Source organism: Rhinoderma darwinii, chromosome 2 (genome assembly GCF_050947455.1).
Source record: "Rhinoderma darwinii isolate aRhiDar2 chromosome 2, aRhiDar2.hap1, whole genome shotgun sequence".
Classification (NCBI taxonomy): domain Eukaryota; kingdom Metazoa; phylum Chordata; class Amphibia; order Anura; family Rhinodermatidae; genus Rhinoderma; species Rhinoderma darwinii.
In genome coordinates, this window is record NC_134688.1 from 232,029,133 (window position 1) to 232,053,334 (window position 24,202).

Sequence of the window (24,202 nt, forward strand, 5' to 3'; positions counted from 1 at the left end):
AAGATTGGTGCAATTACGAATGCTGTTGGATTTTACCTTGTGGGTTTGCCCATAGGAATTTCACTGATGTTTGCATTGAAACTTGGGGTAATAGGTAAGCAATGCACAAGTGATTTGCTAAGGAAATATTTTTCAGGGTTAAATTAATTGTTTTGTAGAGTAAAATGAGCAGTAGAGTGTGTGAAAAGGGCAGAGAAATACTATGATAATAAACAGTGATAATATATATTCAACCTTGACCTATAATTGATGCATGGGGCCAGTAGAGGAACACAACTGCCAGGACATCTTATTTTGATTTATTTATGTATGTCTGGTATGTTTTGGTTTTTAAATACAAAAGCAGACATGACTTAGGCTGTGTTCACATCAGCATTGCACTTCCGTCACAAGTGAGATCAATGGTGAGGGAAACGGAAGCAAAGGTTTTAGTCTGCCTTTCCGTAGAGGGGTTAACCCGACAGAAACCTCAGACGGAAACCCCTCAACGAAAGGGCAACGCTGATGTGAACAGGCCCTAAAGGCAAAGTATATACAGCTGATTATCTCCTTAACCTTGGCGTGTTGGTACTTTATTCCACACAACAGAAGCATCAGGTCCTGTCTGTATTGGTTTTTCAAATTCTGGTGCAGTGGAATATGTTTTCACTACACAATCAACAGGAAACCAATAAATCATAAATACAGCCAATTTTTTACAGATCCATCAGGATAAAAAAGTTATATTACTTATTTTATTTTTTTAATATCAATTAATAAAGTTACTTATTTGCTAAAGCATACTTCTTGTATTAGGGTGTAGCAATGTACATCATTTGCCGGGGATAGTTGTTGCAGAATACAGTACATGTGTCATTCTGATCGACCAGGCACAGGAGCTGTGCCCGCACGATCACTACGGGTGCCAGGCTTTGACGGACAGCCAGGCTCCTGCTGCTACCGCCAGGATCAAAGATAACTCACATCCCAGTCATTTAACCCCTTAGATACTTCATTCAATAGGGACCGTGGTATCAAAGTGGTCTGACAGAGGTAGGTGGCACCCTCTGTCACCCATCAGCTGACTGACCGTTCTGGGCATGCCATGGCTGTATCCCTATTAGGCCGTTCCAGTGTATAAAACTTACATGCAGCAATGCTTTGATATACTGAGTATAGCTAAGCGTTATATCATTGATTAAACAATCGAATTGTTAATGTTATGGAATGACTGGTTGCGCAACTCCATAAAGGCTGCTGCAGACTGTCGGGAGTAAGCGTGCAAACAAAACCGCAACCACAAATCCGTCACAACTTTGATTGACGGAATCTAAGGCTACTCTGAGGTATTCGATAGAGCCCACTGCAAGGCGGGATGGTTTTTGCTGCACAGAACCCAGGTTGTTCTATCAGAGTTCAGTGTTTGATAATGCAGGCTATAGCTGAACAGGTAACCAGAGAGCCAGAGGGTGAACAGAGTCCAAATCATCAAGTAAGTGGATAACTCATATAGCAGAGGTCAGAACCAGCCAGGAGCAGAACATCCAAATCAGAGCTCTAGGGGATAATCCAGAGGCAAGCCAAGGTTAGTTTCAAGAAGTCCAGAAATCTAGGGCACAGGGTAAGGAAGGGCTTGATCACAATACCTAAATAAGGAGAAAATTCACAAGCAAAGAAAGAGGGGGGAGTCCAGGTATAAATACCCCACCCTAGACCTAACAGGAGGAAGACAGAGAAGTGGGATAGGTCAGGAAGTAAACAGAACAGCCTAGAAGCTAGATCAGCAGTCATGGCAACCTTAATGTCACAGATGCTTCCTAACAGTTAAGACCCATATGGGACTAAATAAATAAGTAAAGGAGTTTTCCCATCTTGGACATTTATGGCATTTCCACAGGATATGCCATCAATGTCAGGTAGCGCGTCCCACACCTATCTCTAGAATGGGGCACCCTTACCCCATCCTACATTCTTTTGCTCTTACTGCTCTCTGGCCACTGATTGACGATGTGGTTTGGCGTACCGAAACATCCATTCTCGAAAATTGGTGAAATTTCTGTTTTTTTTCCATTCCCCCAAGAAAGTGTTAATAAAAGTTAATCAATAAGTTATATGTACCCCAGAATGGTACCATTAAAAATGACAACTCATCCCCCAAAAAACAAGCCCTCATAAATGTACGTAGCCAAAAAAAAAAAGTTATGGCCCTTGGAATTTGACGATGATTAAACTAAAAATAATGCTTGCTCTTTAACGCCAAAATAGGTCACTAATGGGTTAAACTGTTTTTTTGTTTTTTTTCTTTTTTTGCAGGGCTGTGGTCTGGAATGATATTGCCGGTCTTTTTACAAGCCTCATTTTTCGTGGTGTACGTTTTGCGCATGAACTGGGACAAAGCATGTCAAGAGGTAATTATGATTCCATATACCATTGTGATTGTCCTCTGGTTTGTGATTGCCCCTAGATTTTTGTCATGTAAGGCTGGATTCACACGAGCATGTTCGGTCCGTAATGGACGGAACGTATTTCGACCGCAAGTCCCGGACCGAACACTGTTCAGGGAGCCGGGCTCCTAGCATCATAGTTATGTACGATGCTAGGAGTCCCTGCCTCGCTGCGCTAGGAGTCCGGCTCCCTGCACTGTGTTCGGTCCGGGACTTGCGGCCGAAATACGTTCCGTCCATTACGAACCGACGAACCGAACATGCTCGTGTGAATCCAGCCTTATGGTGTAAAGTAAACACAATGGTGGAGATTACTTATTACTGGCGTACTGTATAAATGGTGCACCGGCCTCTCCCCCAGCATTCATCCAATTTTTTTTAAAAGGGGCACGAACTGCGATGAATCTATTGTAATGGGAAAACAACGTGAGTTTTCACCTGCCGTTGTTTCCCTTTACTTTTCTAGTTACAAAGAAGTCTGAAATCCTCAGTAATTCTGAAGCTCGCTCACTTTCCCTGACACATTTGTGGAGCTTCATAAATATTTTGGCCGGATGCCAAGTAAATTCGTCCCAATGAGTATGCATAATTGTAGATAGATCTTTCTATTAATTTATTGATTACAATTTACCTGACATTTAAACAACATGCTGTGCAACTTAGATCTCCTGATTACCATACAAATATGACAACGCAATCTTACTATATTTGTATAGTAATAGGTTTCTGTTACTACCTATGATGGAGTGTAGTGTAGTGGAGGAGATATTGTCTACTTCCCTGGTGGCCTAAAGTAATGGAGGAGTTAATGTCTGTTTCCCTAATGATCTAGGTTAGTGGAATGGTTCATGCTTGCTGGTCTTGTGGTCTGGGGTAATGGAAGGTTCCTGTCCTGTACTGATCAAGCTATTCCAGACAGGGACAGAGATGAATCTGCAGCTATGATTGAGCAGCCACACAGTTCCACCTATGATCGGGCAAGGGATTCATCATCTGCCTAAATATTAAGATAATGGTCAGGGGTCTGGCACCGCCTTAGCATTGGGCTTTAAGATGTACACACCTCTTTACAAGTTTTTTTCTTTTTAAAAAGTGCAGGTTTACGCAGGTAAAATGTGCACCAAATAGTGTGTTTTTTGATGCGTTTTTAGTTGCGTTTTTTACATTTTGTTGCAGGAATAGGTGTGTTTTTATGCTGCGTTTTTTTTTTAACTATTCAGATACAATTCGCAGGTGAAAACGCAAGATAAATTGTCATGAGCGGACTTTAAAATACGCACCACAGATCAATTTACGTGCAGAAAAAAAATGCATCGTGTAGATGAGATTTCTTGAAATCTCATTTACTTTGCTGGAACTGTATTACGCTGCGTATTTATATTACGCTGCGTATTTGCCGCACGAAAATCCGCACAGCAAATCCGCACGTAATATGCATCGTGTGCATTTGGACTTATAGTCCAAAAGATATAATAAATGACAATCGACTGCTACAATGTTGTGGATTTTAATATGCATTTTTTTTGTAAAATTTTGCATTTTTTCTCTTATACAAGATATACACGTGCTTCTTCTCTCAGCCTGTCCGCAAGCTTGGTAGCACGCAGAGACCCCATGGAACATCATATTGAGGCAAAACTGTGCAAAAGCTCTGTCGCATTTAGGCATTTTTGCAGGCAGTAAAAATCTGCCTCCGAATTCCTCAGAATTTTGAGCCAGATTTTGAACTGCCTTCACATATTTCTCCGCGATAGTTTTTGCCCGTGGCCATTGAAGTTAATGCAAGGACTGTGGGGAAAAAAATGCTCAGGAACGAGCGCCGTTGGTTTTTAATGCCTCCCACTGAAAAACCGCCTCTACCACCCATTTGAAGTCAATGGGGGGCGATTTCAGCCTTTTTTTGGAGCGGATTCCGATGCGGTTTCCGCATCAAAATCAGTGCTAAAAAAATTCTGTGTCAACTGACCCCTAATTTGTGAGCCTGCAAATTTCCATAGTGAGGAAAGCCGCATTATCATAGTATTTGTTTTTTAGGCACAGATCCGAGCTGGAATTAAGAAAGAAGACAAAGAATCCAGCATCTCACAAGTTGAGACTTCTAGCACGGGATTTGGCATGGTTACAAACGGCAAGTTTATGGCTTTCATTGTGATAATATTTTAGTTTGCATACTGTAGTACTGTATATTGCAATAAATTTTTTTACTGTTTTTATTTTTTTGATTTAAAATAGCTTAATTTACAATCTGTCGTAAATAATATAAATACAGTGAATTGGGATGTAGTGCAGTCTGGACAACACATCAGTTTATAGCACAAGAGCATAACAAAAAAATACAGGCAAGAGCCATACACTATACATTACATGCTACACTACAACATTGTACATAAAGCTTCACGTAGAAAAAAGAAATGGGATAAGGCTTCATTCACATCTGCATCAGTGCTCCTTTCTGGCATTCCATCTGTGACAACGTAGACTGAAACAAACGAAGGTTTCCATAGGTTTCTGTTTGCATCACCATTGATTTCAATGGTGTCGGATCTGGTGCACATGGTTTCCGTTTGACTCCGTTGTGCAAGGGATTCCCCCGTTTTGACAGAAGCAATACCGTACGGAACTCTTGCACAACGGAGACAAACAGGAACCATGTGCACCGGATCAGTCACCATTGAAATCAATAGTGATGCAAACGGAAACCTATGGAAACCTCAGTTTGTTTCAGTCAGGGTCCCGTTCTGATGGGAAGCTCTGACGGAACGCCAGAATGGAGCCCTGACGCAGATGTGAGCGAAGCCTGAGGAAGAGGGAAAAGACAGAGGCACCAAGGGGAGAGGGGGAATTCGAGTGGTGTTAGTACTCTTCATCATTGACATACGGATTATGCATGATAAAATAGTCTCTGAGCAGTCTGTGGATAAGCTATCAAACTTCGGTTTTGTTAGGAGTGTTAGAGGCTTCCCTATCTCCCATTAGTAAAAGCTGCTTTAAATCCTTCCCGACATCCACTGTAAATATATGGCGCACGTCGGGTGGGGGAGTATGGGGCGGGTTCACGAGCTGATCTCACTCCATAGAACAAGCTTGTCGGCAGAATCCCGCTCGTTTAACCCCTTAGATGCCGTGGTCAAAAGCGATAGCGGCATCTAAGTGGTTAAAAACGGGGGCAGATCCCTGTAACATTGTATCAGCCCCCACGACACGATCACAGGGTGCAGATGGTTGACATAGCTGCCTGAGGCCCTAATGAAGGCCCCCAGGTCTGCTGTCTTTGTACTCCTGTGAAGCCCTGCAATACATTATAGTGCAATACATTAGTATTGCAGTATATCATGCAAATGATCCAACGATCGCTGCTTTAAGTCCCTTAGGGGGATTAGTAAAAAAAAAGGTTAATACAGTTAAACAAAATTTTATTTATTAATATTTACATATAAAAAAATATTAAAAGTTCAAAAAACACTGAATTATTATTATTTTTTTTTCCCAAGCACAATGTAGAAAGAAAAAGAAAAATGAATATCACTGGTTTAGCCACATCCGTAAAAGTCTGAAGTATTACAATGTAAAATTATTATTATTATTATTATAATGCCGTAAAAAAAAATATATTAAAACGCCAGAATCACTGTTTTTTGGTCACTTCATCTGCTACAAAAAAATCCAATAAAAAGTCTAATGTACCCCTAAATGGTAGCAATAGAAACTACAGCTCACCCTTCCAAAAATAAGCCTTTATACCACTCAATCAACGGGGAAAAAAGTTATGGCTCTCAGAATATGGCGACAAAACACAAATTTTATTTTTAATAATTCATTTTTTCCTTGTAAAAGTATTAAATCATAAAAAAAACAATATAGATGTAGTATCACTGTAAGGGTATTGACTCAGAATAAAGTTAACATGTAATTTTTACTGCACAGTGAATGCCGTAAGAACGAAACCCCCTCAAAATGGAGGAATTGCTATTTTTTTCCCCATTCTACACCACAAAGAAATTTTTTCCAGTTTCCCACTACATTATATGGTACAATAAATGGTGCCGTGAAAATGTACAACTCATCCCGCAAAAAACAAGCCCTCATATGGCTTAATCAACGGAAAAATAAAAAAGTTATCGCTTTTGGAATGTAGGGCTGAAAAAACTAAAGTGAAAATCCGAAAAATGGCTGCAGTGGGAAGGGGTTAAAGGTACTTGCGGAGATCCTACTAGTTAGGCCTTATTCACACGAATGTGTTTCACATGTGTCCTTGTGCTGTCCATTTAAATAACTAACAGGACACTGACCAATTCAATTGGGCTATTAACCCCTTAATGACCGCCGATAAGCCTTTTCACAGCGGTCATTAAGGAGCCTTATTCTAGGCCACCATCTTTTCACAGCTGGCCTAATCAAAGTCCTGCACAGGTGTCCCGTGCAGGCTGGAGTGGTTGCTCGGCTGTCTGATGACAGTTGGTCTCCTGCTCCAATAGTAGCGATGAAATTTTCCTTCAATTTGCGACCATTTAACCCTTCAGATGCCGCAGTCATTAGCGACCGATGCATCTGAGCAGTTTACAGAGTGAGGGAGCTCCTTCTGTCACACATCGGCGGCCTGCAAATGCGATCGCGGGCCAACGTGTTGCCATGGCAGCTGGGGGCCTAACAAAGGCCCCCGGGCCTGCCCTGGCTGTATGCCTATTAGTCCGTGCCGTCCTAATTGCCTGTCAATTTTATACTGACCGGCAATGATGCTTTGGTATACTGAGTATACCAAAGTATTATATAAGCGATCAAAAGATTGCACAGTGAAGTCCCTAGTGGGATTGAAAAAAAAATTCATGTGAAATAAAAATTATTAATAAAGGTACACAGAAAAAAAATAAAACCATATATTTTTTTTTCATAAAAAGTGGTTTTATTTAGTAAAAGCAGTGACGGATTAAGTATACCATGGGCCCTGGGCTGTTGACACAACATGGACCCCTACTTCTTCCTTACACGCAATGCAACTCCCCCAACCCCCTTTTCCTTTGCGAGACGCCTAAACATCGCTTTTCTTTGAACTTTTATTAAAACTTTAAAACAAACAATCCTATTAATATTCTATATTAACTTAGATGTGATCAATAACAGTTTGAATCCTGCTAGACATGCAGGACCCGCTATCACTGAACCAGTCAGTCCTGCGGACCTGACGGATACAGGTTTCAGTTCTAGATACAGCTGCTCTGCAAACAGGATACAAAGCGGCTGTACCTCAAAAAGTAGTTTTTAAAAGGTGCACATAGCCGTCAACACATCAAATAAAAAATGTTAACACCTCTCTTTGTTATGGTCTCAATAGAAAGTCTGAGTCGACTGCACTATTGATTCTGCCCAAAAAAAAACTGAAACCTTACGGAACAGAGACAAACGGAAGCCATTTACAATGGAAACATTACCATTGAAATCAATGATAATGCAAACGGAAGCTAGGGTTTCCATTTGCCTTTCCGTTGATGGGTTCCACCAACGGAAAGGTCTGACGGAACCCATCAACCGTTCCCCGACGCAGATGTGAACAGGCCCTTACTGTATCAATAATGCAGTCAATTCAGAAGACGGTGTGAAGAGAACTGCATCACTGATTTCTAGCGCGTCCAGGAGTGTTACAAGCCCCAAAGCATATGTCCCCCCTCTCACACAACAAAAATATCTATATTCATATACAGTTATTACATAATACCACTATACCAGATGAAATATTTACCTGCATACTGTTACTGAACACAACTCCCTATTAGAAGACCAGTAATAACACAATATAAGGTCCAAATAATACCGCCACATAGTTACTGAATAATACCCCCTTATGGTTACTGAATGATACCTCCACACCAAAACCACAGTGACTGAATAATACACCCACCCTTACTACTACTGAATAATACCGCCACACCATAACCACAGTGACTGAATAATACCTCCATACTGTTACTGAATAATACCACCACACCAAACCACATAGTGACTGAATAATACCCCCACACTATTACTGAATAAAAACCGTTATACAAAGACCAATATTACCACCATATAGTGGAAGATGCCAGTCATAGAAAAGAGCTCTGCAGACGATATAAGTGATTACAGCACATTTATATTTAGTGACTCACAGGTGATGTCTTCTCTGATTAGAGTAGTTCAATTTCCCTTTTTTTCCTGCATCCGTCCCAGACCACTGTGACGACTTATTCCAGCAACCACTCGTCTCTGCAGAATTTGGCACACAGACATGTTGGTTTCTCGCTTTTCCAGCACCCTCCACGCCTATACCTCATCCTCTAAACAATCTCGTAATCGATAGTGCCCCAGATGGTAATAATGATCTCTCAGTGATCGACAAAATAAAAGTAACCGTGCCCCCTTTGTGCCCCCATAGTAATAACGCCCCATTTGCGCCTCCTGTAGATGGCGCCACACACAGCCCCTTGTAGATGGCGCCACACACGCAGGCCCTTGTAGATGGCGCCACACACGCAGCCACCTGCAGATGGCGCCACACACAGCCCCCCCTCTTGTATATAGTGCCACACAGCCCCCCCCCCTTGTATATAGTGCAACACGGAGCTCCTCCCCCTTGTATATAGTGTAACACACACCACCCCCCCGAAAAAAATAAACATAAAATATCTGTTGGATCTGGTCATTTCTAATAATGCAGATCTTGTTGGGAATGTCAATGTTCGTGAAAACCTCGGTAACTGTGATCATAATATAGTTACATTTTACCTATACTGTAAAAAACAAACGCAGGCTGGGAGGGCAAAAACATTTAATTTTAAGAAAGCCAATTTCCCCAGGATGAGGGCGGCAATTCAGGATATAGACTGGGAAGAACTAATGTCAAATAATGGAACAAATGATAAATGGGAGATTTTCAAATCTACTTTGAGTTATTATAGTGCAAAATGTATTCCTATAGGTAACAAGCATAAACGACTCAAATTAAACCCCACATGGCTTACACCTTCTGTGAAAGGGGCAATACATGACAAAAAAAGGGCATTTAAAAAATACAAATCTGAGGGTACAGCTGTAGCCTTTGTAAAATATAAAGAGCTTAATAAAATCTGTAAAAATGTAATAAAATTAGCAAAAATACAAAATGAAAGGCAGGTGGCCAAGGATAGTAAAACAAATCCTAAAAAATTCTTCAAGCATATAAATGCAAAAAAGCCCAGGTCTGAACATGTAGGACCCCTAGATAATGGTAATGGGGAGTTGATCACAGGGGATCAAGAGAAGGCAGAGTTACTAAATGGGTTCTTTAGCTCTGTATATACAACTGAAGAAGGAGCAGCTGGTGTAGCCGGTGCCAGTGCTGTTAATATATCAGTTGATATACTGAATTGGATGAATGTAGATATGGTCCAAGCTAAATTAAATAAAATAAATGTGCACAAGGCCCCGGGACCAGATGGGTTACACCCTAGAATTCTTAAAGAGCTTAGTTCAGTTATTTCTGTCCCCCTTTTCATAATATTCAGAGAATCTCTAGTGACTGGTATAGTGCCAAGGGACTGGCGCAGGGCAAATGTGGTGCCTATTTTCAAAAAGGGCTCTAGGTCTTCCCCAGGTAATTATAGACCAGTAAGCTTAACATCCATCGTGGGGAAAATGTTTGAGGGGCTATTGAGGGACTATATACAGGATTATGTGACAATAAATGGCATTATAAGTGACAGCCAGCACGGTTTTACTAAGGACAGAAGTTGTCAAACTAACCTAATCTGTTTTTATGAAGAGGTGAGCAGAAGTCTAGACAGAGGGGCCGCTGTGGATTTAGTGTTTTTGGACTTTGCAAAGGCATTTGACACTGTCCCCCATAGACGCCTAATGGGTAAATTAAGGACTATAGGTTTAGAAAATATAGTTTGTAATTGGATTGAGAATTGGCTCAAGGACCGTATCCAGAGAGTTGTGGTCAATGATTCCTACTCTGAATGGTCCCCGGTTATAAGTGGTGTACCCCAGGGTTCAGTGCTGGGACCACTATTATTCAACTTATTTATTAATGATATAGAGGATGGGATTAATAGCACTATTTCTATTTTTGCAGATGACACCAAGCTATGTAATATAGTTCAGACTATGGAAGATGTTCATGAATTACAGGCAGATTTAAACAAACTAAGTGTTTGGGCGTCCACTTGGCAGATGAAGTTTAATGTAGATAAATGTAAAGTTATGCATCTGGGTACCAACAACCTGCATGCATCATATGTCCTAGGGGGAGCTACACTGGCGGATTCACTTGTTGAGAAGGATCTGGGTGTACTTGTAAATCATAAACTCAATAACAGCATGCAGTGTCAATCCGCTGCTTCAAAGGCCAGCAGGATATTGTCGTGTATTAAAAGAGGCATGGACTCGCGGGACAGGGATGTAATATTACCACTTTACAAAGCATTAGTGAGGCCTCATCTAGAATATGCAGTCCAGTTCTGGGCTCCAGTTCATAGAAAGGATGCCCTGGAGTTGGAAAAAAGACAAAGAAGAGCAACGAAGCTAATTAGGGGCATGGAGAATTTAAGTTATGAGGAAATATTGAAAGAATTAAACCTATTTAGCCTTGAAAAAAGACGACTAAGGGGGGACATGATTAACTTATATAAATATATTAATGGTACATACAAAAAATATGGTGAAATCCTGTTCCTTGTAAAACCCCCTCAAAAAACAAGGGGGCACTCCCTCCGTCTGGAGAAAAAAAGGTTCAAGCTGCAGAGGCGACAAGGCTTCTTTACAGTGAGAACTGTGAATTTATGGAATAGCCTACCGCAGGAGCTGGTCACAGCAGGGACAGTAGATGGCTTTAAAAAAGGGTTAGATAATTTCCTAGAACAAAAAAATATTAGCTCCTATGTGTAGAAATTTTTCCTTCCCTTTTCCCTTCCCTTGGTTGAACTTGATGGACATGTGTCTTTTTTCAGCCGTACTAACTATGTAACTATGTAATTGTACATACCTTGCCCCGTTCCCGCGACAGATGCTTGGAGCGCTGCACAAGCTCCGATCGGGACGCATCACGCTGGCCTGCGCATGGAGCTTTCCCAGCGCCTTATAGGCTGCAGGGCTAACATGGCCTGCAGCCTATAGTATTCATTTGTATCTGCGTCCTGAGGTTGCAGATACAAGTGAATGTGGCTGTCACTAGCACCGTGGCCCTGTCCGGTGCTAGCGATGCCACACCGCCCTAATGAAATAAAAAACTACACATATATGGTATTGCCGCAATGGTAATGACCCAAAAAATAAAGTTGGCATGTAATGTAAACCGCAAGGTGAATGCCGTAAAAAAAAAGAAACGCAAAAAACAATGACAAAATTGATTTTTTTTCCATCCCCCAAAAAAAAATAATAAGGAAGGTTAATCAAGAAGTCCCATGTACCCCAAAATGGTAGCAATGAGGTCCTGAAAAAACAAGCCCTCAAATGGTGACATCGATGGAAATATAAAAAAGTTATGGCTCTTGGAAAGCGACGATGCAAAATAAAATTATTTTTTTATTCCGAAAAAGTAGTAAAACATATAAAAACGATACATATTTGGTATCGTTGTAATTGTACCGACCCATAGGTAGCATGATATTTACGCTTCATGTTGAACGACGTAAATTAAAAATGCATAGAACAATGACTAAATTGCTGATTTTTTAATAAAAAAGTTAATCAAATACCCCAAAATGGTGCCATTGAAAAATACACCTCATCCCGCCCAAAAAGTCCACATACAGTCATGACGATGGGGAAAATAAAAAAAAGTTATAGCACTTTGAATGTGACGATGAAAAAAAATCAAAAAAAATGCTTGGCCATTAAGGCCCAGAATGCATTCAGGGGGAAGGGGTTAATACATCAGTATTTTTTCACAGAGCGAGTGTCCGCTGCGTGAAACTCACTGCATGTCCTATCCTGGTCCATTTTTGCGGATCTGACTTGCCCACTTAAGATTATGGGTGTGTGAATAATATTGTGGGCTGTCCCATTCACGCATCAGTTGCTAAAGAAATGATAAGGAAAAAAAAGTCCTTACAGAAGAGAAACACAAAGAAGAAAAACACATGACACATTGAAACCACACTGACACAACACGGACATTCATATGCATGAAAAACGGCCCGTTATTTGAAGATACAAATTGAACACGCTCATGTGAATAAGGCCTTAGGATTCTGTAGGGCAATTTTGCTTGTGAAGAAGTATGCAAAATCGCTCTTCTCCTCTCGGCTGAATCATGTTTTAAGTGTCCTTAAAGGGACGGACATTAATTTATACGGTAGCCACCTAGAAGTGGCACTACAAAGGACCGTTCTCTGCCTTCTGGAGGATAGCTCTCTTTTGAATCCTCTTTTTAAGGATTATTTCACATTGTGTTTTCCCTGTACGTTTGACATATACGTCGAGAAAGCTCCCGGTGAATAGTCAAATGTACCCATAGGCTCTCCTTATACCGACAGAGTCTGAATGGCTGCCCTGTCCGCACACTCATTATTACATCATTACAGTATCTCTGAAATCCTGACTCCACTTTTTGTTAGCCATCCGTCACATCCTCTCTTTTTCTGGCATATACGTCAAAATGGAGACCATAACGCAGTGTGGAAGGGACCTAAAAGTGTCAGAAGCCTTTGTTGTGCCTGACGCGGCTCTCGTCACCTCCGCTTTTGTGCAGGTGTGTCCCAATAGTGTCAGGCTCCTCCACCTTTGCCCTGCTTTCTGTAAACTTGAAATGTTTCTTTGAGTCAGAGGGAGTAGCATTTGACACTGTGAATATGTCTGCACAAGCTCTAGGGGCTAATCCCAAGAAAGGGATAACGGATTCCTATTTCCGGTAGAGAAGTGGTCACGCATGAATGGAGAAATAGAAACAGTTGAGTTATCCTTCTTAAACCCTTGTTATGCTTTTTATGTTCAGCTATTTCTTCTGTAATTCCATGCAGTGTTGAGTTGGGTGCGTCTTACCTGTGTTTAACATGCATGTCATTTTCAATCTGCTTTAGGGGATAGTCATTCTTTTGACACTGGATATACTGCTGTGGATCAAGGTACTACTGTAGGTGCAGTCATCTTGCCAGATGCCCCCACTAGTGAAAACCATTCAGAGCATCTGGTTCTTCAAGAAGATCCATCAGAGTCTTCCGATTTAGTTAGGAAGGTCCTTTCCACAAAACAGCTGATTCTCAGACGGGGTCTGGTCCTGTTCTTAGCTGTAATGGTGCTGCTGACTGGGATCTTAATTAAAGTTTTTACGGGTAACGGATAGAGTGATCAAGTGGCCATATCTTTTTTTTAAACAAATGTCCACGTTCTATACAGGCTACACTGCAGTCCATGCACAGGACTCTTTCATCGTGCTGCCACTGTGATAAAGAATGGACAGTTGTCATTGAAATAATTAATTTATGAAACTCCAGTTTAGCTATCCGGCAAATGGGATACGAATACATGAAAATGCATACGCCTACCAAGATCCTTCTAATGTCTCTGACAGATGTGGATTATGTTTAAAGTAAAGGTTCACACGCAAACGCAAAATACGTCTGAAAATACGGAGCTGTTTTCAGGCGAAAACAGCCAGTGAATTTCAGACGTTTTTGCAAGTACTCGCGGTTTTCGCGGCGTCCATTACGGACGTAATTGGAGCTGTTTTTCAATGGAGTCAATGAAAAACAGCTCCAAAAACCTCCAAAAAAGTGACATGCACTTCTTTGACGCGGGCGTATTTTTACGTGCCGTCTTTTGACAGCGACACAAACAGAACATCGTAAAACCCATTGAAAGCAATGGGCAGATGTTTGCAGACGTAATGGAGCCATCTTTTCAGGCGTAATTAGAGGCGTAAAACGCCTGAATTACGTCTGAAAATAGGTCGTGTGCACATACCCTTATACATCATCTGACATCTTACTGAGACATGTAAGATGTAATTAGTGTGAGCGATTATGAAGAGCCATGGGGTAGCAATCAGCCTTGGCTCCTGAAATCCCACTTCTAACATCTTTTGACATGTTTCAATGACATGTCAGATAATGTGTAAAGGGGAATGTTCACTATACATAAGTACGTTTACCAATATATTTTACACTCTATTTGTAAAAACGGTCTAAGTGAAAAACTACCCTTTTTGCCAGTAGCAACTAATCCTAGTGCTGCTCTAATGCTCTAAAGTTGAGCTATGATTGGTTGCTATAGACAACAAGGCCAGTTTTGCTATTAAACAGTATTGATAAATGAGGCCTATCGATCAAACCTGATCTCAAGCTATTGAAAAATGTATGTTAATGTGTTTTGATTCATGTGTTTGTCTACAAGGCTCTGTTCACACGTGTGTTATGTTCTTTCCGTCAAGAGTATTGGTATTTTTTGATGGCAGGACTAGCGCAGTCTGTCACGCAAACCCATTATAAGTCCATAAGATCCATCATGATTTGATGGAATCTGTTCGAAAATGATCCTCATAGTGTCAAGTGTGAACAGAGCTTTACGCAAGCTGTTTCCACTAGCTTGTGTAACTGTAGTTTAATTTGCTGTGTGGACTTTGCTGACAGTTGCTAGGTCTGTTGGAGGCACTATGACGTGTATCTGCAAAAACATGCAGCTTTAGGGACCAACAATGGCCAGTAATGAAGACCCAGAAAGTGTCCATGTATTATTGCTCTATTTATATTGTAATTATGTAAATGCATTTGAATTTTGCAAATTTTTTACAAATAATATTTTAAACATTAAAATTACAGTATAACCTAAGGTGCAAATTTCTACCAATTTATAGTAAATTTGCCCTATCTGTAAGGGTATGTTCACACGCAGTGTTTTCAGGCGTAATTCGGGCGTTTTACGCCTCAAATTACGCCTGAAAAAACGCCCCTAATACGCCTACAAACATCTGCCCATTGCCTGCAATGGGTTTTACGATGTTCTGTTCCCACAAGCCTTTATTTTACGCGTCGCTGTCAAAATACGGCGCGTAAAATGACGGCTCATCAAAAGAAGTGCAGGACACTTCTTGGGACGTTTTTGGAGGCGTTTTTCATTGACTCCATTGAAAAACGACCGTAAAAAACGCAGCGAAAAACGCCAGTTGTTTAAAAAACATCTGAAAATCAGGATCTGTTTTCGCCTGAAAACAGCTCCGTATTTTCAGACGTTTTTGCTCACTGCGTGTGAACATACCCTTATACTCTTGACAAAGAATGCCTTACAGCCTTATCTCAAATAAATAAAATGTTCTGTTTGTTACCTAAAAATCTCAGACGTGTCTTTATTTTGAATTGTGTTCCATTTTGAATTCATGAGTGTCCTGTTCTCCTATAAATCTGAAGAATCTATATTGTAAAAAATAAATAAATATAAGAACATTTATTTTCAATATCACTCCTCTGCTACATATACTTGTGATAGATGGAAATAACTTCCCCTTAGGGCAGATTCACACGAACGTTGCGTTTTTGCGCGCGCAAACAACGCAGCGTTTTGCGAGCGCAAAAACCATTTGACAGCTGCGTGTGTCATGCGTGTCTGATGCGCGGCTGCGTGATTTTCGCGCAGCCGGCATCATAGAGATGAGGCTTGTCGACGCCCGTCACTGTCCAAGGTGCTGAAAGAGCTAAATCTTTCAGCACCCTCGACAGTGAATGCCGAACACAACAGCGAAAAACCTGTAAAAAAAAAAGATAAAGTTCCTACTTACCGAGAACTTCCCTGCCGTTGCCTTGGTGACGCGTCCTTGGTGACGCGTCCTTGGTGACGCGCCTCTCTTGACATCGGGCCCCACCTCCCTGGATGACGCGGCAGTCCAAGTGACCGCTGCAGCCTGTGATTGGCTGCAGCCTGTGCTTGGCCTGTGATTGGCTGGAGCTGTCACTTGAACTGAAGTGTCATCCCGGGAGGTCGGACTGCAGGACGGAGACAGGAGTAATCGGTAAGTTAGAACTTCGGGTTTTTTTACAGGTTCATGTATTTTGGGATCGCAAGTCACTGTCCATGGTGCTGAAACAGTTTAACTCTTTCAGCACCATGCACAGTGAATGTCTCCCGACGTCGCGGACCGGAAATTTTTTTGCCGGGTTCGGCCAAAACGAGTTTGGCCGAACCCGGTGAAGTTAGCTTCGGTTGTCGGGGTTCGCTCCTCGCAAAGACACTCCGTTTGGATGCTTGGAAACAGAAAAGCACGTGGTGCTTTTCTGTTTCCATTCATCCTTTTGACAGCTCGTGCGCTGTTTCAGTCTGTTCGCACGGAAGTGCTTCCGTGCGACCTGCCTGGTTTTCACGCACCCATTGACTTCAATGGGTGCGTGATGCGTGAAATACGCAGAGTTATTGAACCTGTCGCGTATTTTGCGCAGCGAACAAACGCTGCGCAAAATACACGGACTGTGTGTACTGCCCCATAGACTTCTATATGGCATTGCGTGTCGCGCGAAAACCACGCGGCCTACACGCTGCCAAATCACGCTCGTGTGAATCCCCCCTTACAGTAACATAAATCCACATAAATCTCACATATGTTTCATAACTCTCCTGTGTACTCCAATATGGATAGAGATATTAGATCCTTTATTTGGGCGGGTGGACCCCCAGGGCTTGCACTAACTAATGTTTAATTGCCCATCGAGAACGGGGGATTAGCTTTGCCATATCTTTTTTTTTTTTTTTACTTTCTAGCCAGTCAGCTGGTATTTGTTGTTCATGAAGCAGCACTACGTGGTTCCTATATGGCCCCTGTAAACTGCCTTTACAAGTTGCTCCCCCCCCCTCCAGGTTATACCCTCACAATTCAAATGCCAACAACTCTAAAAGGTCTTTATTATTGTTCTGCTCTGAGGAAATGGTATGGCCGCCTGTAATCCCACTGTGGTATAACTCGCTTCTTTCCACATATGAGGAGGCTCTCTGATCCGAGTAGATGGGCAAATATGAGCATTCAGGTAAATGTTTTCCATCAAATTTATTATACTCGCTATAAATGATGTAGGATTATTTGTGGCTGATCGTTTTTTTTCTTCCTATGTTTTGGGACTATCCCATTATTCTTGGTTTTTGGGCAGATGTTATGAAATTTATTGAACATAAAGTGGATTTACCTAGAGTACTGAATCCTAACATCTGTCTACTTGCGCTGGTTGAGGAGATAATACATCCTATAGCATCTAAATCTAGAAAACCATTCTTACCCACTGGAAACATCCCAAGATCCCTACACTGCTGGCGTGGTTTGCCATAGTCAACTCTGATGTTCTTTAAATTAACCTATGAGCATGGGCGTAACTACAGCCATAGCAGCTGCTATGGGACCTATAGGTTTAGGGGCCCACTAAGGTGCAAGAACTTTTTGTTCCTTTTTGTGGAGGAATAGGAAGTTGGTGTTCTTCTGCTATTTAGCACTACTCTCTGATATATGGCGCCATAATCCATCCTTTATTTCTAATATTGCTGCTATTTCATTTTCCTTCTACTAGGTGGTGGGGGCTCATCTGATTTTGCTATGGGGTGCCTTGATTTCTAGTCAAGCCCAACCTATGAGGCACTTGTTTATATATATATATATATATATATATATATATATACACATACCTTGCTGTATTATGACCGCATAAATGCGTTATTTTTTTTATTTTTTTGTTGCTTGTTTGACTCGTCATACTATGGTGCATTCTCAGAACACAATGTACATGTAAGACTTCGTTCACATCTGCGTCGGGCCTCCATTAATGGGTTCCGTCTGAGCTTTCCGTCATAGGTTTCATTTCGCATCACCATTGATTTCAATGGTGACGGATCCGGTGCAAGTGGTTTCCATTTGTCACCATTGTGTAAGGGTTCTGTTGTTTTTACAGAATCAATACCGTAGTCGACTGCGCTATTGATTCCGTCAAAACAACGATACCCTTACACAACGGTGACAAACAGAAACCACTTGCACCGGATCCGTTACCATTGAAATCAATGATGCAAATGGAAACCTATGGTTTCCTTTTGTTTTAGTTTGAGTTCCGTTCATAAGTTCCCCTGACGGAAAGCTCAGACGGAACCCATCCTAATTATGTCATGTATTCTCTGTACATCTGTAGCATATGGTCCTAATAAAAGTTGCCCTTAAAAAAACTAAAAACATTGTTTATTGTCCTGTAATGTTACGAACGGTGACCATACACATTAGCTCTGTTCACATCACGCTATATAGTTCTGCTATTGTGAAGAGTTCATCACTGTCAATCCGTATACAATGCAATGATAATTTGTATGCTTTTAATTTATAACCTTTAATTACAATTTTGTCCAGGCACAAGCCTTGACGACAATTACTGTACTATAGTTGAGGGCAAAGCAATCTCTGTTGGTGCCCCAGGCAGTGGTTTCAGAATGCGTCATTGGTACCTGAAATGTAATCATTCATTCAATCCCTAGTTCTCTTCTTTAAATTTTTTACCAATCCATGTTTGTCAGTATAAAGGCAGAACATTTACCATTTTAATTGCATAAATTGTGCCCCACCCCCTAAGTGGCACCCTGGGCAACTGCCTATTCTTCTCGCGCCTGATTGTAGGGCATTTGTCACATATGTATGATGCAAAAACAATTATGTATTTTAATTATTCTTGTAATTGTCAGGCCAGGAAGGAACATTTGTCAGTGTCATGCCATGTTTGTAACAATTTGTAGAGCCTAACCGCAACTGAAAATTAAGGTGTAATTACAGTTACTGAGATACACTATACGGTTCAAAAGTATGTGGACATCTGACCATCACACCTATGTTATCTTGTTGGTTATCCCATTCCAAAACAATTGGGTTTAATTAAGAGTTGGGCAGTTTTAACAGCCTTTACTCTTCTGGGAAGAGTGTGTCTGTGGGAATTTCAGCCACAGCCAAAAAATGCATTTGTGAGGTCAGGCAATAATGTTGGATGCTGGAAAAGGAAAGGGACTTACTCCCACAAAGTTAGAAGCTTACAATTGTCTAAAATGTATGCCATAACATTGACATCACCCTTTACTGTAAATGAGGGGAAAGGGGCCAAACCCTGAAAAAAAAAAGGCCCGGACCATTATTCCTTCTCCACAAAATTTTACAGTAGGCACTATGCATTTTGATATGTAGCGTTTTTCTGGCATTCGCCAAACCCAGATTCATCTATCAGACTACGAGGTAGTGAGTGATAAGTGATTTATTGCTCCAGAGAACATGTTTCCACTGCTCCAGAGTCCAGTGGCTGCGTGATTTACACCAAGTCAGCCAAAGCTTGGCATTGTGCATGGTGTTCTTACACCAGCTTCAGCTACTAGACCATAGAAACCCATTTCATGAAGCTCTCGACACAGTTCTTTTGCTGATGTCACTTCCAGAGGCAGTTTGAAACTCCGTAGTGAGTGATGCAACAGAGGATTGGCGATTTTTATACACCATGTGCTTCAACACATGTGGTGTGGTCTAACTCTTCATGGCTAAGCTGTTGTTACTCATATAATTGACCGAGGCAGATTGAAAATTCCCGAACCAACTACGCGAACTGACTTGTAGCAAGGATGGCATCAGTTGACAGTGCCACTTGCCCAGATTTACCAATACTGGTATTTAGACAGAAATGATACAGTTCTGATGCTTGCTTGAGCAAGATGCACGCCTCTTAAAAAATTGTCTATGCGCCACAAGCTGAAATCTATGCCAGATAAAAGCTGTCATCGATTTTCCTAAAAATTACACCAACTTCTGGCGTAAAGTATAGTAAATTTGTCAGGCCACGAGTGGCCCTTTCCCCTCCATTAGAACCCAATAAAGTAACATAAATTCCATCCACTGAGCTCTTTAGCGATCCATATTACTAGCAATATTTGACTATGGAGATTGCATGGCTGTGTGCTTGTTTTTATTCACCTGTGCTTCTAATGCTGTTTAAGATTTAGCCAGCGGAAACTTCAGCCAAGCAGCCAGAAGATGCATCAAATTGATCCCATTGGTGCATGTTGTATGATAAATTTGCCCCATTTTGCTAGACATGTTAGACAATTATATTTACCTTATACCACCTCTTGATTGGGTTAGTATACGGCAGGTATTTTTGTGCAAACTTAAGCCATGCCCCCTTTGAACTAAACCATGCCTTCTTATCTAGACACTTTTGAAAAGTGTCTAGTGAGGTTGAAACATCTGTTCTCTTTGGCGCATTTGCTTCCTAAATAAATGTAAAACTTAATGTGACCTTATGTGCCAGAAATGCGCCACATTTTGTTGCATTTATTGATAAGGTCTAGGCGCAAAAATATTAATTAATCTGCCCTATTGTGGTTTCCAAGTATAGTATTTTTTTTCTAAATTAACAAAATTGTAGCCATACCAGTGGCAGAAAAAGTCTACTTTGTCCGTGCAGATCCACTGTTTTGTTATATATACATGAAATTCACAAAAATATTGGGACACACAGAGGGTTCCAATTCATTGACAGCTAACCAATATCTTAAAAATGGTGAGGAATTCAAACACAAAGGGGGAAATTATTAACTGCCTTATGGCACTTTTGTGGCATTAAAAAGTTTAACAAAATTAGCCAGGTGGGGGGTAAGGCCACAAACGCACACACAAATTTACTATAATTTATGCCAGAATTTGGCGTAAATTATAGCGCAAATCCAAGCCTGCTTATAGCCTGCTAACCTTCATAACCATGGACAGCCAAAGACACGGCAACTTTATTTAGAAGCGTGCGAGTCTTAATAAATCTGATTAATTTTACTATGGGAAGTTTGGATTAACATTGGCATATGAAACGTAAAGTAAATCTGCACTAAAGTATGTTAGAAAGTTGTCTAACTTTTTATTTATATAGTAATAAAGCATTATTTACATAAAACCGGAAAAAAAGGGAAGTGGAATAACCAAAAATCGGGGACAGTAAGAAATTTACCAGCTAAAGGAAGCATGAACATCCAGGCGCCACATACAGTGAGGACAATGGTGAGGGTATGTGCACACGGTAGCAGGCTTTTACGTCTGAAATGACAAACTGTTTACAGGAGAAAACAGCTGCCTCGTTTCAGACGTAATTGCTCCTCCTCGCATTTTGCGAGGCTTCTCTGACAGCCGTAAATTTTGAGCTGTTCTTCATTGAGTTCAATGAAGAACGGCTGAAATTACGTCTGAAAGAAGTGTCCTGCACTTCTTTTGACGAGGCTGTATTTTTACGCGTCGTCGTTTGACAGCTGTCAAACGACGACGCGTAAATGACAGGTTGTCTGCACAGTACGTCGGCAAACCCATTCAAATGAATGGGCAGATGTTTGCCGACGTATTGTAGCCTTATTTTCAGACGTAAAACGAGGCATATTACGCCTCGTTTACGTCTGAAAATAGGTCGAGTGAACCCAGCCTAAGAGAGGCATAGACAAACCCAAAAATCACTGTTCCAGAACTGCTCGGTTTAGTTGAATCTTGGATTTCCAAATTTCAAAATGCAGACGAAACCTTAACGACCAGAAACATATACACAGGTTGTGATTTTGTCGCTTTTTTTTTAGCCTTCACTTTTTTTTCCCAGCTCCACTATCTTTTTTTAGAGGTTATTGTAATGATGGGGGTAGGGAAACAGAGCCCTAATCTACCCGCCACTCAGTCCCTGCCTACTTGCAACGACCCGCCCTAGGCGACGGGGTACAACTGGGCGACGGTCCCTACGCTCAATAAGTGCACGACAGACAAACGGACAAGGGTACACAGAGCTAAGGGAAATGGGGCAGTTGCCCACGGCAACACCGTGAGCAACAAGAGTGGTGAACGAGCCGAGTCAAACCAGGAGTGTACGAGGTACCAAACGCAGAGCAGGAGAGTAGTGAACAAGCCGAGTCAAACCAGGAGTGTACGAGGTACCAAACGCAGAGCAGGAGAGTAGTCAGTAAGCCAGGGTCAATATGAAGCAGGGTCAAATAGTTCAGAAGCTGCAGCAGGGCCAGGAAACCAAACGAGAAGAATCACAAGCAAGGAGGAACAGGAAAGGCAGGTATAAATAGACAGAGGACGGGAGCTAGCTCCGTCTGGCCAGGCTGTGATAGGCTCTCCCCCTCCTAAGCCTGCCATCCTGAGTGGTGGAAGATGGAGTCAGTCTCACAGACAAAGAAGCAGATGCAGACTGATTACCTATGGGCGTTGACACAGAAGCTGTACCTGGCAGATCCTTTACAGTTATGGTTTTTTTTGGCATGGAAAAAAACCGCTAAATGAATTAAGAGTGGTGCTGAGAGGGAAGGGAAATTTTGCACAATTTACAGGTCTTCCCAGCTAACGGAGCCCAGAGCAGCTGCGTATTTTGCCTACATTGGAGATACGTCATCGACAAAAAGCTCTGTTTGGGCATATTGCAATGTAAAAGATTAAACCTTCTATTACTGATGCCAGGTTATGTGCGTAGAGAAGTGGGTCAAGTGGTAAGACAAAAGGGTTATTAAACTGCTTATTTCAATAGATGAAAGATTTTTGTTAATGAATACATCTGAAGGTTTCAACTGAATGTGAATGTTACAAGTGAATTATTTAACTTAGTTTGACTGTAGTCAGCAGATGGAGCAAAATATTGTCATGAAGGATCAACGAAATGGAATAACCCAGAGATTTCCTCCTCTGTTACGGAAACACTGTGGTGTTTTGCTCCAAAGACTACGCCATACTATCTCAGGTAATCCCACAGTTGAAGTTAAGCAGCTTTGTGGATTAGCAGGACCTCTGGTAAGTCACAGATGATGCGCATTTGTAAACCGTTTTTGGAGCAGATATAGAATGTAAAACGGCTCCAGTTCAGCCATATTTAGAAATCAGCTGGCCACCATCTTTTTGAATTCTTTCCTCTTGGCCCGTCTTCAGTTTGGAGCTGTGGAATATATTTCTCAAAACAGTTTTTACACGAAGACTGACTAGTGGTACATTATAGAAGGGTTTTCTAAAGGGTAATGCTTGTGCCATATTCAAAATCAGAGAGACAATTGTGAATGACTTTCATGAAACTATTCATTTAATATAAGTAGTTAATTATTGCTGTCTGCTCAATGTAGATTCCTGATCCTTCATTGATGTCTGCTGACAGATCTGAAACTACTATGTGCTCTTTGTGCCTGGCTGCCTAGGGGGACGATTTTTTTTTTAGTCACTATTGCGACCATTCCAATTCTGTGATCTTTATACAGGGAGATGTGCTGCCGAGACTGATAATATTTCAGTTTTTTAAAACCATACGATCAGCATATGAACGAGTGTTTGCTCGGTCATCTGCTGATCGCTGCCCAGGGCAATTCTCAGCAATGGGCGTTCTGTCAACGCAGTGTAAAAGGGCCTTTAGTCAATATGGTCTGTTGGGCACAGGTGGTATCTGTCGTATGACGGATCCATTGTAAACTGAAACCAGAATACAGATGTAAATCAAGCTTTAGACAGGTTTGTCTTATGCCCATTTTTCAGATGCCCCAAATCAGTCATACAAAGCTGCCAATAACAAGTATTAAAGGAATATTCCCAGAATCGACAATTATCACCTATTGACAGGATAGGTGATAACTGTCTGGCCAACGCTGGAACCCCCACCAATCGCAAGAACGGGATTTTTGATTGTTCTTCCTTACTGCTTGACCGGCTATATCGGTTATTCTTATAGGCATTAAAATAAGAGGCAGGCGTGCTCGAAAGCTGCTCCATTCAGGCTACTTCTCACTGCAGGGTATTCAGGACCCCCGTTCTCGCTATCGGTGCAGTGTCAGTGATGGGGCCCCCC

General features: G+C 41.4%; 1 protein-coding gene across 1 annotated transcript in view; it reads left to right on the top strand.

Annotated features, from left to right (window-relative positions):
- LOC142742806 (multidrug and toxin extrusion protein 2-like) overlaps positions 1–15,700 on the top strand; it is a 104,588-nt gene extending 88,888 nt beyond the window's left edge. The window contains exons 14-17 of the mRNA XM_075852928.1: positions 1–94; positions 2,293–2,387; positions 4,458–4,551; positions 13,454–15,700. The exon at positions 1–94 is cut by the window's left edge and continues 39 nt beyond it. Coding sequence (XP_075709043.1) covers positions 1–94; positions 2,293–2,387; positions 4,458–4,551; positions 13,454–13,716 — 546 coding nt within the window. The 3' untranslated portion in view covers positions 13,717–15,700. The remainder of the gene's footprint in view (positions 95–2,292; positions 2,388–4,457; positions 4,552–13,453) is intronic.
- The last annotated feature ends 8,502 nt before the right edge of the window (positions 15,701–24,202 follow it).